At 51.7% G+C, this 14,756-nt stretch overlaps 1 protein-coding gene across 2 annotated transcripts; it reads left to right on the top strand.

Moving 5' to 3' along the window:
* Positions 1-466: 466 nt before the first annotated feature.
* Positions 467-14,506, top strand: LOC125294038 (putative uncharacterized protein DDB_G0290521). 2 transcript variants are annotated; one of them, XR_007193471.1, is made up of 2 exons: positions 467-684; positions 1,273-1,409. XR_007193471.1 is itself a non-coding variant. In XM_048242394.1 (2 exons), the coding sequence occupies exon 2, from the start codon at positions 12,645-12,647 to the stop codon at positions 14,034-14,036; it is 1,392 nt and encodes a 463-aa protein (XP_048098351.1). In that variant the 5' UTR covers positions 467-684; positions 12,598-12,644; the 3' UTR covers positions 14,037-14,506. The 2 variants fall into 2 exon arrangements, 1 of the variants encoding a protein (XP_048098351.1); XM_048242394.1 differs by lacking the exon at positions 1,273-1,409 and adding an exon at positions 12,598-14,506.
* Positions 14,507-14,756: the final 250 nt, after the last annotated feature.

The following is a 14,756-nucleotide window of genomic DNA, read 5'->3' as shown; positions in this document are numbered from 1 at the left end:
AACATGGGGTGACTTTGTCTGGGCATGCCTAGGCATGTTATTAATAACGCTTAAACATTTACTGGAAGTCATGAGACTGGACGGTCAAAGGCTAAGAGTGGAGGTAAACAAGACAGGGCCTGGGAGAGAAAGATGTTTTACCAGTGGACATGTCTGGACATGTCCGGGCATGACAATACACATAGAACCTGGATACATGAATTCTGCCTAACAACACACATTTTTTAATGTTTATATGAGGAGGAGTTTCCACCAATATCTCAGGTCCCAAAACGTTCTGATTGGCTAGAAGGGGCCTGGTGACGTTCCTGGGGATAGGAACGCCTTCCAGGCCCCTGAGAGCATAAAAGAGAGAGCTCAGGCACATTCAGATCAGATCTCATCGGGGTAGCAGCTGCCACTCATCACTCTATTGCCTGACGGTCCAGTCCTGACGCTGTTTGGATTGTATTATCACTGCAATACGGTGAATAAAGGATCAACAGTCTCCAGCTTCTCTCGTCTTGGTGTTCTCCTTCGGGTCTTTGACATCAGAGTGCTAGTTGGATTGGAGGTTTTGGGAAGTGGATAATTTTCCACCACAGATCTGGAGGTTCTACCGAGATTTGAAAGGATTCAACAAGGGAAGCAGTTCCGTCCCGGGTGAAGCAGACTTCTCCAGTGCAGCTCTCCGGGCCCAAAAAGGTAAGCATCTTTGCTTATTATTAGGGAGAGCTGTACTGTGGGAGTCGGTGGGTAGGCCGGGAAGGGGTGCTAACCTGAATCCTCAAAAGGATAGTGGAGACACGAGACAGAGATTGGGTTGTACTGTTGATCTTAAAAAGCGTTTTGTGATTTTGAAAAACCGGTTAAAAATAGTTTTCAAGGAGAAAACTGAGTTAAATGGCCATATAGTAATTTCCAAGGAGGAAATCTAGTTTTCAAGGAGAAAACTAAAATAGTGTTTTAATTTCCAAGGAGGAAATCTAGTTTTCAAGGAGAAAACTAAAATAGTGTTTTAATTTCCAAGGAGGAAATCGAGTTTTCAAGGAGAAAACTAAAATAGTATTTTGTGTAAAGGAAGCACGGGCTGTCCTAAATATATGTGTTTCGGGAAGAAAGAACGGGGTAATAGGTAAACTGCAATATTAGCTGTAAGTTAAATGTGTAAAATTGCCCTGAGCAAGGGGTGATGAACAAAATATATTTTATTATAGTCTACTGTTGTTTCTGTAAAAACTGAGTGTGCGCCGTTGTGTTTTCCTTTGCTGCCTGGGCATGGGCCCACAATAGATGCAAGACAAGCGCACATACAAATTTGAGGTAGAGGAGTTCGGCGAGGGAAGGAGGATCGCCACGCTGACAGACGGACGTCAAACTCACATAATAGAAGTCGCGGCTGCAATATTCATAAGAAGGTTGCACAGCAACCATAGTCTGAACATAAGGAGATTGTTGCAGTTGTTGGAGGCTTTTGCAGAGGACCCCCCTGAGCCCTCTGTTAGAGTAGCGGTGCCCAAGCTTAGGATTGTGAGAGACCATAGGCCAGAGACCCTAGGAAAAGTCCTCTACCGCTTTGAAATCTCTGATGAGTCAAGCGAGGAAGAGCCTGACACAGACTCTCCAGAAGAATTCACTCCAAACAGTAGCGTGAGAGAGGAAGAAGCAGACATTGGACCAGGGGAAGTAAGTGCCCCACCAGAAACAGGCTACAGTAGCCTAGGGTCAGAGGAGGAGGGGCGCCAGGAGTCAGGTCAAGGGGGTCTAGTGAGAGCCCCAACTCCCTATCCAGGTGACACCGTATCCCACCAGCTAATTCAGAGTCCATTCCGTATAGTTAACAGCCCAGCCATCCCCCGATATAGCCCACCGCCCTCTACAAGCTATAGCCCGACCAACCCCCAGTCTAGCTCAAGCTACAGTCCAACTGTGCCCCAGCAGGAGGAGGTTCACGGCCCGACTGAGCCCCAGCCAGTGCGGGATACAGAACAGGTGCTGAGAGGAATAGTTGGCCGAGATAGAGGTAGGCTGGCCAGTTTTATGAGAGAGTCCTTATCAGTGTCAGTGTTCTGGAACAAGGGAAGGAGCACTAGGGATAAATATTCAGTTCATGTTGACCACCTTGACAAATACGGAGGAACCCACTCAAGACTAGGCACCAGCGTAGCACCATTGGCACTGCAGACAGTAATAGAGCAGGTAGGAAAGTTTGTAGGGGTGAACACAAGGCCAGTGGTTGACCAGCTCTTTGCCCCACCTGAGGGAAGGAAGCGCAAGTTTGAGAGGGACTCCCCAGCTGCAAGAAGGAGAAGGACAAATAGAGATTATAGATAGGAAGCTAGTGAAAGGGGAGGTACTACTGCGAGGCCTCTATAGCAACTGCTTGAGCTGAATAAACTCCACAATAAATGCATAAAAAAAACTTGTAATCCGCTAAACTTTGCCTAAATTGAAAGTGTTGTACCTGCTTCAATAAAATAAAGAGAAAATAAAGCCAATAAATGTACTTTGTAAAAGCAAAATAAAAGGTTAAAAGGTAATCTTGAGTGAAGAGGTATTATTAAAAAGGAAAAGATAAAAACTCAAAGCCCCCACTGATACAATAACATTGGTAAGATAGGAAGGATAGTTATAATACTAAAGCAAAAGCAGGGGGCGAGAGAGAATAAACAGAGTAACGCCCACAAATAGCGAATGAACTTAGAAAGTAAGTGGCATATCACGTTCATTCAACTACAGGATAATAAGTGGTGCATATTCACAAGAAACCGAGAGGGTCTCGTGAACGGAGCGTATCAGTGCCATAGTTACACAGAGCTACTGGAGAAAGTAGAATACCTGATAGGGAGAGCTTACCCGTTAGAGTTAGGAACACCTATGGACACGAGGAGTGACGATAGCGATACATCAGATTAACAAAGCTCAGAAACCCATTAGGCAGGTCCAGGAGAAACGGTGAAAGTGTATGAACCATCAACAACAAAACGTGATCTGGACCATAGGTATCACTGAGTACGGCGAACACGATTGGGAAATAAGCATCCGAGACCGAGAGGGTCAGGAACAAGTGGGGTACGTAGGGCGGTTCCCCTTTGGGTGCAGATTTCCTTTTAGGTGCAGAAATCGGGACGAAATAGACGAGGAGGCAGCACTTCCCCTGGTGTCTGAGCTGACCCCCTTTGACCTGCCGCAGGAAGAACCAGAGGGAGCACAGCCCCAAGCGGCTGGGAGCAAAGAGGGAGCCACATCCGGCAGCTTAGAAATAAAAGAGACGTGGACAATAAAGGTCGCTGAAAGCGGAAATAGAGGGTGGAACGTGAGTGCCACAAACGATAAAGGAGAGGTGCTCGAAGGAGGAAGGGCTGAACTAAATACTGTCCTTGAAGATTGGGGAGAGGTAAGGGACACTATATTATATACGGTAAGCGACCTCCGACTGGACTGGGAAGAGAAGGACCAGAACAGGTGCCAGAGGGAGAGAGAGAGGCAAGACAAAGGGACTCCCTCAGGCGCAATCGGAGGGAAGAAGAAGACAGGGAGTTTGAAAAGGACTACTTCAAGTCCCTCTGGGGCAATAAAGTCTACCCCGTCCCCAAAGACGCTGACATCTGAAAAGAAAGTAACACATCAGACTGGCAGGGAATTAAGAGCTCCTTGGAGAAAGACAGAAAGGATTCTAGGAAGTATATGGAACAGGGACAACAGAACGTGCTCTGGGCCATAGATATCGTCGAATACGACGAACACGACTGGGAGGTAAGCGTTAGAGACGGAGAAGGCCAAGAATACGTGGGATACGTGGGTAAAGTCCCTTTTGAGTGCAAACTCCCGTATAGGTGTAAATATCGAGACGACATAGACCTAAAAGCAACGCTCTCGCTGTTAAGGGGACTAACCCCTAATAGCCTGCCAGTAAGGAAGCAGGAGGAACCACGGCCCCAAGCAGCCGGGAGTGAAGGAGGAGCTACATCGGGTGACCTGGAGATAAAAGAAAAGTGGACAATAAGAATCTCTGAGCACGAGGGTAGCGGGTGGAGCATAAGCGCAGTGAACGATAAGGGGAGAACATTTGAAGAAAGGAGAGGCAAACTGAACACTGTCCTCAAAGAGTGGGGCGACGTGAAAAATTCAGTACTATACCTAGTGGGCGACCTTCGACAGGACTGGGAAGAAGGGAACCAGAATAGGTACAAGAGGGAGAGGGAAAGACAATACAAGAGGGACTATCGCATGTTCTGCACAGACTCAGGGGACGAGGACGAGCTGTACTACCTCTAAAAAAAAAAATGGCAACTAGAGTAATGACACCCCTGGAGGAAGTAGTAAGGGAGAATGCCATTGCTGAGAAAGACGTAAAGAGCATCAACCATAAGTGGTTCCTAAGATACAAAGGAGACCACACAGCATGGCCAAAAGAAGGGTCACTCAACCCGACAATAATTGCCCAAATGAGGGAAAAAATCATGAATTACAAGGGCTATGACAAAGGCACACGGAGGCAGGAAAAAAGAGAGAAGGAATTGAACACTCTGGAGGCCTTCGCAAAAATATCTGAGAGAAAGAAAAGGCAGAGGGCGGATCAGAACGACACGCCGCCAACAACGCCCACCACAGAGAAGTGCCCCCAATTACAGCCCACAAAGAGAGAGCTGGACACCCTGACCCAAGCAGCAGAGCCAGGAGCTCCACCCATGGAGGAGCCACGCCCTCCCCCATACAGGGAAAAGGACAAGCTGTACCCAGAGGTGCCGCGAGAGGAGGACAACGTGCGGGAGATAATCCGGCGCCTGGAAGAAAGGGACCCACGGGCCCTGGCAATACAAGCACCGGTGTACGGATCACAAGCCCCAACGGGGCACCTGGCAGTGCAGGCCCCGCTAGTAGTGAAGGGAATCACACTGGAAGGGACCTGCGCGGAAGTGCTGAGGGAAGTAAAAAGAATAAGGTGGGAGCAGGCCAACCTCCAGCCGAGACTATCGACATCTCAGCCGATGTCCGCACAGTCATCGCCACCGTCATCCCCCACCAGGGAAGCGCTCCCAGAACGCCTTCTGGGAAGAACAGAGCCGAGTGAAGGACAGGGGTGGGCTGAGGAAGAAGAAGCTGCAAGAGGATTAGAAGAGCAGGCGGTAAGTGACTTCTACGCAAGCATGAAAGGTCATTGGGAGACGGATGGATCTCCGGTAACCAGTCCCCCAGAGCCCGGTTGGGAAAGCCAGAGGACGGGTGCGGGGGATCCAGAAGCTGGAGGAAGCGAACCCCTATGCCTTCCAGGCCAAAGGAAGGAGCAAGCCCCTGGGGAGGGAGAAGAGGAACAGAGACAATGGTATGGGAAGCTGTGGGACCACCTGGAGACAGTCATGAAAAAGTGGGAAAGGGCCATAGGGGAGGAAGAGAAAGAAGCCCAAGATAGAGAGGCCCTGAAAACCCTGGCCTGGGTAAGGTCACAGGTGGACAAGGAACCGGTGAAGGACGGGTGCAGAGAGACATGGCGGAAGCTCGAGGAGTACATCCAGATATGCTGGAAGGAAGTGGAAAAGGCCGTTAGGCAGGCAGAAGAAAGATGCCGAATCAAAAGAAGAGAGGAGCAAAGGATGGAAGAATGGAATGAGAAAAGGATGAAGAGAGTGGAAAGGGGTCTGAAAGAGTTGAAAGCTGCTAGAAAGATCGGATCAAAGGAGGTAGAACTGGCCGACGAGATTCTGGAGGAAATAACAGAAATGGAGAAGTGGGGAGACAAAGGGGCAGGCCCAGGAAGCACGCCAGAGCATGTCGAGTATAAAAAAGCTGGCAGAAAATGCTGCGAGAGCCTGGGAAGAGAAATGACAGAAGTCCTAAAAAGAATGGAGGCCATGGGAGCGCAAGAAGAAAGAGAAGGAAGGTTCAGAAAACAAGAGAATAGGGAAAGGGAAAGCCGCCAAAGACCCAGACGAGAGTCCTCCGACGGAAGGGGGACCCGCCGACTAACCTTCAAACTGACCTGCAGTCCAAACTCAATGGCGGGCGAAGAGGAGGAAGACGCGGACGGGGCGGACAGCCAGGCCGGCTCAGGAGAGGAATATGAGTCGGCGGGAGACGAGGAGGTAGGAATGGGTGTCATAGAACAGTTCCTCGCAGAGCAAGTTCAGAGAGAACTGCCACCGGCCCCGAAAGAAGCGGACCCCACAGTGTGTCCCGGCTGCGGAAAATCGTTTAAAGGAGAAAGGGTGTGAGGACCCACCGGCAACGAACAGAGGCATGTAAAGAGCAGGCCGGAATGCTCCCAATGATGATCCCACCCAGTGTGCTCGCCACAGGACTGTTTGGAATCAGCAGGGTGAAGAAAGGAGTAGAGAAAGGCCTGGACGAGATCAGAAAGGGAGTGCGAAAGGGACTCAACGAGATTGAAGGGGGAGTCAAGAAAGGCCTAAAGGAAAACAAGAAGGAGCTGGAAAAGCTGGAAAAAGAGGGAAAGAAAGAAAGAGAGAGGGCACGGAAAGAGAAAGAGAGAATGAGAACCATCCCAGAGGAATCGGATGAAGAAGAAACGGTCGTGATGGCACCACTAATAACAAAAAACCAAACGGCCCACTACCAGCCGTGGACTCACTCAGACGTGAATGGTCTCATTTCACGACTTCCTGTCCTACATGAGGGAGCGGGCAGATGGATAAGTCGGCTGGAATCAGAAACACAAGGCCGAAACCTGGCCCGTAGGAGATATAAATATCTGCTCGGCCTGATATTGGGGAAGGCTGATACAGAGGCTGTACTGGAGAGAGTAAAACTAGAGCGATTAATGGATGCCAGCATGGACGCCCTGTGCTTCGACGGCTACCGGAACAGAGTGTGGAAGGCCTTAAGGGAGGCTTATCCCAACCAGTACAGTCCCTCGTCCGTCTGGATAGAGAAACTCAAGGACAGTGATAATCCCGCAGCCTTCGTCGAAAAGGCAGCGCAGGAATGGACGATAAGGATGGAACAAAGACCAGAAGACTCAGGTCCCCTCACCATGCAGTTCAGAAGAGCAGTCATGGACGCCCTACCAAAAGAAGTCAGGACGCAGCTGGAAAGCGACTGGCGCTTGGCGGCCATGCCAAAAGAAGAATTCAGACTGGCGGTGGTACACCATGTGACCCTGTACAGACAAGGGAAAGACAAGGAAGAGCAACAGGAGAGGGAGGCTATAAGGAAGTTGACTCACGTGCAACTCCAGGAGGCAAAGGGAGCAAAGAAGGCAGCCACCCAAGCTCCCGGTAATGCCTGCTACAGCTCCTGCCACGCAGCCACAACCCCCAGTGGTACAGCAACCAATAATGCAGCAACCTATGGTGCAACAACCAGTGATGATGCAACCACAACCTATACAGCCCATGATGCAAACATGGCAGCAAGCGCCCTATGGACCCCCGCAACAACAGCAACAGAGACAACAATGGTATCAGCCAAGAGGCAGAGGAGGATTCCGCCAGGGAAGAGGAGGACAAGGCAGAGGAGGCTATGGAAGAGGACAATACCAAGGCCAGCAGAGTCAAGGAAACAGCATTCAATGTTGGATGTGTGGAGGAACGGGACATATCTCCAGGGATTGCCCGACAAAAACCGGAGGCCAGAGCAACCAAGGAGGACAGGCAAATCAAGGGCAAATACAAGGAGGAAATTATGCTCCCCAACAAGGGAGAGCCCCACAGCAAATGCAGGCACCCTCTGGCCCAGTCTCCCCTTACGGGGGAAACTGGAATTGACGAGGCCCAGAAAACCCAGGGGAGGGTCAGTTCCCCGCCCTGACCAGGGGGGCTGACGCAGAACCAATGCTGCAGGTTCTAATCGAGGGCATGGAAGTCAAATGTTTAGTGGATACAGGGGCAACGTATACTTGTCTTCACCCAAAAGATGCCCAACACCTCCCCAGATCTTCAGGAAAGTTTATGAAGACAGTGGGTTTTTCGGGAAAAACGCAGCTAATTCCAATGACGGCTCCAGTATCAATCCAAATAGAAGACAAGGAAATCAGGATACCAGTCTTAATAGCAGAACACACGCCCGTCAACCTATTGGGACGGGACGCGCTGTGCAACCTAAGACTCCAAATTGAGTGTTCCCCAACAGGAGTACAGATAACAGGGCTGGCAACCCAAATGGCCCTAATGGCCCTAATGACAAGTGCCCCATCTCAAACTGAAACTCACCAGGTCTACTGGATTGGACAATTGGAACCAAACATAGAAAGAGTGATCTACAACGAGTATGCTTTTCAAATAAACAGTCTTCATGCTCGACTGAGGACGCCAAGATGCCCTTTTCATTGTACGATACAATTCGACCAAACGCCGAGCAGGGACAAGGAGGAAAGATGGTATAAGGAAGTGAGTAAGTGGGGACGCATCCCACTCGACATACACTCACTGGTGGTGGCCAAGGAAGGAGTGGCCGCTGAGGTGAAATTTGCGAAAGAATGGAATCTATACTCAATCTTCAACGTGCCTGGAACCGGGCCACATATTACTCTAAGAGTGGCCAGAGGTCACAGAGCAAGGGAAATGGGCCCAGTGATGGGCAAGGCTTCGTGCGTCAAATGGAAAGACACAGGAAATGATCGGCTCCAAACGGCTGTCGGTAGAGGAGGAGAGCCATTGTTCAGGATAAAATTGGACAACCCGGTCACCGTGTGGGGAGTCCCACAGGTAATTGAAATCATGGACACGGAACCACAGGAGAAAGAGGAGATACCATACGTCAAAGGATGTCCGTATGGGAACCAATTCTGCCTCTACCGCCTATTCCCAGGAGCGGGGCGCCGATGCTGGGACAAAACGAGACACGTACCGTTCAGCAAAGAAGACGCGGAATGGAGCACGTACATGCGACATCTGTCATGGTGCCCCAAAAAGAGGGCAGAAGGCCCACCGACGGCCCCGGAGGAGGTTCATGACATACCCTACGTCAAAGGGTGCCCCTATGGCAACCCATACTGCATGTATGGCCTGCTGGGAGGAGCAGGATATCGATGCTGGGATAAAGAGAACCATGTGCCCCTCAACAAGTCCGACCCAGAATGGGATGAGTATAAGAAGTACTACATAGACGGCGAAACAGACAAAAAGACAGGGGGGCCGGGATCGACCCCCTGGAAGATAATGATGCTGCAAGAGGCAACAGAAACAGACGCCGAACGGGCAGAGAGAATATTGAGAAAAGTGCCGCCTGTGGTATGGTCACAAGGAGATGGTGACATAGGACTGGTCAGGTCAGCAAGCCCTGTGGAGTTCAGGTTAAAACCAGGAGCGACGCTGCCTTTCCAGCCACAGTACCCCATTTCGGCGGAAGCAGCCGAAGGGATAAGAGGGACAATTGAAGACCTCCTGGGAGCAGGAGTCTTAGAGGAGGTCCCAAGCGCGAGATGCAACACACCCATATTCCCCGTACTGAAGGCAGACGGAGTACGATGGAGAATGGTCCAGGACCTCAGACCCGTCAATGAACGCATTGAGGACTATCCAGCGGACGTCCCACATGCTAACGTACTAATGACCAACATCCCAGCAAGTGCAACAACGTTCTCCGCCATTGATCTGGTTCAAGCATTTTTCACAATACGGGTGGCCCCCGCAAGTAGAGAGTTTTTTGCATTCAAGTATCAGGGCAAGACGTTCCAATACACAAGACTCCCACAAGGATTCAAGCACTCGCCACACATCTTCAACCAGGCGCTCAAGGAGGACTTGAAGCACATCGAATGCCAGAGCACGATTCTACAGTATGTTGACGACGTCTTAGTATGCTCACCAGACAGGGAAACGTGTGAAAGGGATACAGTCCACGTGCTGACTGTTCTGGCCAAAGGGGGGTACAAAGCATCAAGGAAAAAGCTACAATTTGCACAGCCCCAGGTGATCTACTTAGGTCGCCGGATTTCACATGGGCACAAGGGCATCGCCCCAGAACACATTGAAGCAATTGCCAAAGCACCAAAGCCGAACACGGTGAAGCAAATGATGTCGTTCATTGGACTCATAGGTTTCAGCAGCGACTGGGTGGAGTGCTATGAACAAAAGATAGCCCCACTACGAGCCATGATCGTGCAGGCGGGAACCAGCCACCTGAGGAACCGCCTCACATGGACAGTGGATGGAAATGAGGCATTTGAACGCATTAAAGGAGAATTACAGCAAGCACCAGCACTTGCCCTGCCGGACTACGGAAGACCCTTCTATCTGTACGTGTCGGTCAGAAAAGAAACAGGAAAAGACGCATACATGACCGCAATCGTGGCACAAACACAGTGCCATGGACGCGGCAAACAGGCGATTGCCTACTACAGCTCAAAGCTGGACGCGGTGGCCCAGGGCTACCCACCATGCTTCCAGGGTCTTGAAGCAGTATATTCGGCATACGTCAAAGCCTCCAACATCACCATGGGATGGCCAGTGGTGATACACACCAGTCACGCAATAGCGCAGTTGGTGGAACAAGGAAAATTCTGTGTGACGCCTCAGAGGCAATTGAGGTATTACAATCTGTCACTCTGCCCAGATGTCACTATAAAGGCATGTGACACAGCAGGAAACCCGGCGGATCTCATCCCACTTGAATATGAGGGCGAGCCACATGACTGCGTATTGATTCAATCGCCTTCTCCAAGCTGAGGGAAGACCTGCAGAGCGAGCCATTAGGACAGGGAATCACCTACTTTGTGGACGGCTCTAGCCATAACTATGACAACAAGACGCATGCAGGGTTTAGCGTAGTACAGATGACAGGTCCAGAAACGTTTGTGACAATTATGAGTGAGCCATGCACACAACCATGTTCAGCGCAACTAGCTGAATTAAAGGCACTGACAGCAGCATGCTCTCTAGCGGAGGGACAGGATGCAACCGTGCACACAGATAGCGCCTATGCCCACAACGTCTGCCATGTGCATGGCGCTCAGTGGAAACAGAGAGGGTTCAAGAAATCGGATGGGAGCCCCATCCAGCATCTGGAGCAGATCCAGTTGTTGTTAGCAGCGATGATGCGTCCAAAAACGCTGGCAATATGCAAGTGCAAAGCACACTGTAAGGGACAGGACTACATTACTCTAGGGAACGCGCAGGCAGATGAGGCAGCAAAGGAAGCGGCGTTGGAGGCTAGGAAGTCAAATGCCGCCCCTAAATCTCCACAGGATAACGAGCCACATAAAATACTGCTAAAAAGGGCGGTGCACAGCGTGCCCTGCCCTACAAAATGCCCCTACCCTTACAACACATGTAGGTGGTGCTCCCAATGGTGTGATGACGACCACGAGCACCAGGTGGATCCCGTCTGTTGCGCGCTATGCCAAAGGGCCAGTTGCCCCGAGTGCTGGGACAAGCCCTGTGAGGCCAGGTACTCGCCAGGCGTAATTGATCATTTTTTCACGGCAACCGACACAGTAATACAAGCCCCAGTGGTCCGAACCTTGCCTGACGGACGAACGCTTAGAATTGTGGATCCCATGCTCACGCTTAGCGCTATCAAAGACGCACAGAATGCGGCACCGCAGGCCGAAACATTGCTATGGGAAGAGAGGGGTGCGTCGAAAGGCAGGAATGGGGTGTGGAGGAGTCATGATGGAAGGGTGGTGGCCCCAAGTGGGCTCCTTGATCTCCTCATTCATGATGCGCATGATGTGGATCATTGCGCAAGGGGGGAGGTCAAGCGGCAGATACTTGACAAAGGGTTCTGGGCCCCATACCTTCAAGATCGTATCAATTACGTGCTAAGAAATTGCCACACCTGTGCCACACACAATTACAGAAACAACATAACAATAGGCATAGGACCACGGCCCCTGGGACACGTGCCACTCCCAGAGGGACCGTTCAAACACCTGGTAATGGACTACATTGACATGGGTCGAACGGTGAACACGTACAAACACGTACTGGTGATAATATGCCGCTACTCACGGTGGGTAGAAGCCTGTCCAAGCCGAGGGCAGGATGAAAAAACGGTGATCCGATTCCTAGCAAGGGAAGTGATACCCAGGTTTGGGATCCCAGAAATAATCAGTAGCGACAATGGCCGAGCGTTTACGGCCAACACGTGGAAAAAGATTGCACAGGCGCTGTGCATCAAGACTCGGTTTGGTTGTGTTTACCACCCGCAGTCTCAGGGGATGGTTGAAAGGGCGAACGGAACGCTGAAAAACAAGATTGCAAAGATCGTCCGAAGCGCGCACGACGATCCAAATCTACCAAACTTAAATTGGGTTGACGCGCTACCGATCGCGCTGATGAAAATGCGTTGTGAAAAAAATCGAACCACGCATCTGACCCCGCACGAAATGGTAACGGGGCGGGCAATGCCCACACCACGGTTCAGAGGGGATCAGAGACCTCCGCTGGAAATTCTAGAACAGGAGGTAAGCAGTTATATTAAACAACTTTCTCAAGTCCACAGGGCAGTTTTCAACGAGCAGAAGAGAAGAGAGAGAGCTCGGGAGCGAAGGACTGAGCCCGGACCGATCCAAGTGGGAGACTGGGTGTACCTGAGGGTGTTTAAGAGATCGTGTCTCGACCCCAGGGCAGAAGGGCCCTACAGAATAACCCAGGCTACCCCCCGGGCGGTAAGAGTGCAAGGATCAGATTTGTGGTATCACCTTAACTCTTGTTACAGGGCGGTGCCACCAGAAGGAGCAAGAGGTCCGGAGGAGTCGGAGGACGATGACGGGGACCAGGGCCCGCCAAGGCCCCCACCAGACTCCCCCGGGGAGGATGATGGTGGTGGGGAACACAGGGAAGGACCAAGTACGCGTAGGAGTACGGGGCGGAGGGTACTGCCGGCTCCTGCTGATGACCCTGGGCGGAATGTACCTAGGGTGCCTGCTGTTTTCCCTCCCCTATCTGTGCCTACAGGTGCTGGTGATGCTGGAGCCGAGCCAGGCTCGAGGAGGGGAAGGCGACATCCACCTGAGGTGGGAACCACTCCCGAATCCCAAGTATCCCGACCTGTCACCGCCTCAACCAGCGGTGATCCATCAGCTGACCCCACAGCCCACTCTCGGGCCGCGACCACACCCGACCTCACGGGGAGCAACGCCGAAGAAACGCCGAGGCCGGAAGAAGAAGCACCGCCACCGCCACCACCACACCAGCAAGGGAACGACACCATCGACTTTGGGGACTTCTACGCCGACTGGGATTACCCATACCCAGCCGACGCCCCTGCTGACGACCAGGCTGGAGCACAGTCATCCGCCGCAGAAATTGCCGAGGCCCTCGACGCGCTCAGGCTACCCGCTGTCCTTACGCCTCCCCCCCGGACACCTCCTCGACAGGGCTCGCAGCTTTCTGCGGAGCCTGTGGAGAGGCCGACGGACTCAGGGCACACCACGGGCGGCCCCCACTTCGGGGACGACCGCCCAGGGACCAGCCAAGAGACAAGACAAATACTCCAAGGGATCGGCCTGGACGAATACTCCCCCGATGCCCACTGGACTGGGGGCTTCGAAGAGGCCCTTGACTGGCCTCTCCGGAGCTTCCCAGAGGACGACGAAAGCGACGGAGGGGGTGCAGACTGCCACCCCCAATGACGCTCTGCAAGAGGACGGAGAGGAGCTGCTCGACGACAGTGCCCTAGACACGGACAATATTCTGTACATAGGGGAATCAGGAAAAGAAATATACACGCCAGAGCCGGAAGCATCGGGAAGTAACGAGTACATCCCGGTGCCGGACAATGCAACGACTCAAAGCAAGAATGAGAGCGAAAATGTAAATAGTACAAGCACACTTCCAGAAAGCCTGTCAAAGAACCAGACTGATGGGACTCAGGCCAAGAAAAGAAGAAAGAGATCAACAAGCGCTCTAGAGGCATGGGAGGACAATTCATGGATGCAATGGGCCAAATACACAGCAAAGACAGTACGACCAGACGGAGGGTGCTATGTGTGCTCGGCCGTAAAACCAAAGCTAACCATCCTACCAGCACCAGGAACTGGAGAGGGGGACGCGGTACACCGAGAATCAGGAAGGCAATACAAAGAGGATAAGCTGTCTCCGTTTGGATGTCTTGTGCGATTGGGGAGTGAGGAGTTACGTAAAGGGGTGGACTAGTATAGGCCCCTTATATGCAGAACTAAAAAAGGGAAAAAGAGCGCACGGAACCCAAGAAAATGAGGCAAGATGTAGAAGAGACTACCCAGGAATGGGAACCAGGGTAGCAAGGAAAACCCACCGCCTTTATGAAATACCAGAAGACGTAGGGTTTGAATGTTTTGAAGTACACCCCACCGAAAACACAGTCAAGGGGGGCACGACGGATGTAGGAGCCTTTGAAGGACACTGCGCAGCGAAATGGGTCCACGAATCCAACAGCCTCTCGTTTCGCCTGGTAGAGAGAAGCAACCACGGGGAGGAGATTGGAGTCGAAGCAAACACCACGATGCTAAGTGTAAATTGGATATACGAACAGGACATTCCGCTGGCAGATTTTTGGTGGGCCTGTGGAAGACGATGGGGACTGCGAAACACCCTTCCAAAGTACTGGAGAGGAAAGTGTGCCAGGGTCACTTTGGCCCAGCAAACCTACATAGTCCCTTGGTCAGAACGTAACTCAACATTGAACTCGACCGGCCCAGGGGACAACCAGCAGACACCCGTAAAAGGGAATCTGAAAAGAAGTCGAAGGGACGCCGACGATGGAGTGTATATGGACGTATTCGGACAACCCCACAACGTCCCGAAACAATTCAAAGCACGGGACGAGGTACTCGCCGGGTTTGAAGCCGCCATCCCCTTCTACGGAGCATCCGTAGGCATCGCCAAGAATGTTCA

The sequence above is a fragment of the Alosa alosa genome, chromosome 4 (genome assembly GCF_017589495.1).
Source record: "Alosa alosa isolate M-15738 ecotype Scorff River chromosome 4, AALO_Geno_1.1, whole genome shotgun sequence".
NCBI lineage: Eukaryota > Metazoa > Chordata > Actinopteri > Clupeiformes > Clupeidae > Alosa > Alosa alosa.
Note: the sequence above shows the minus strand (reverse complement) of the source record. Positions and strands in the feature narration are given on the sequence as shown.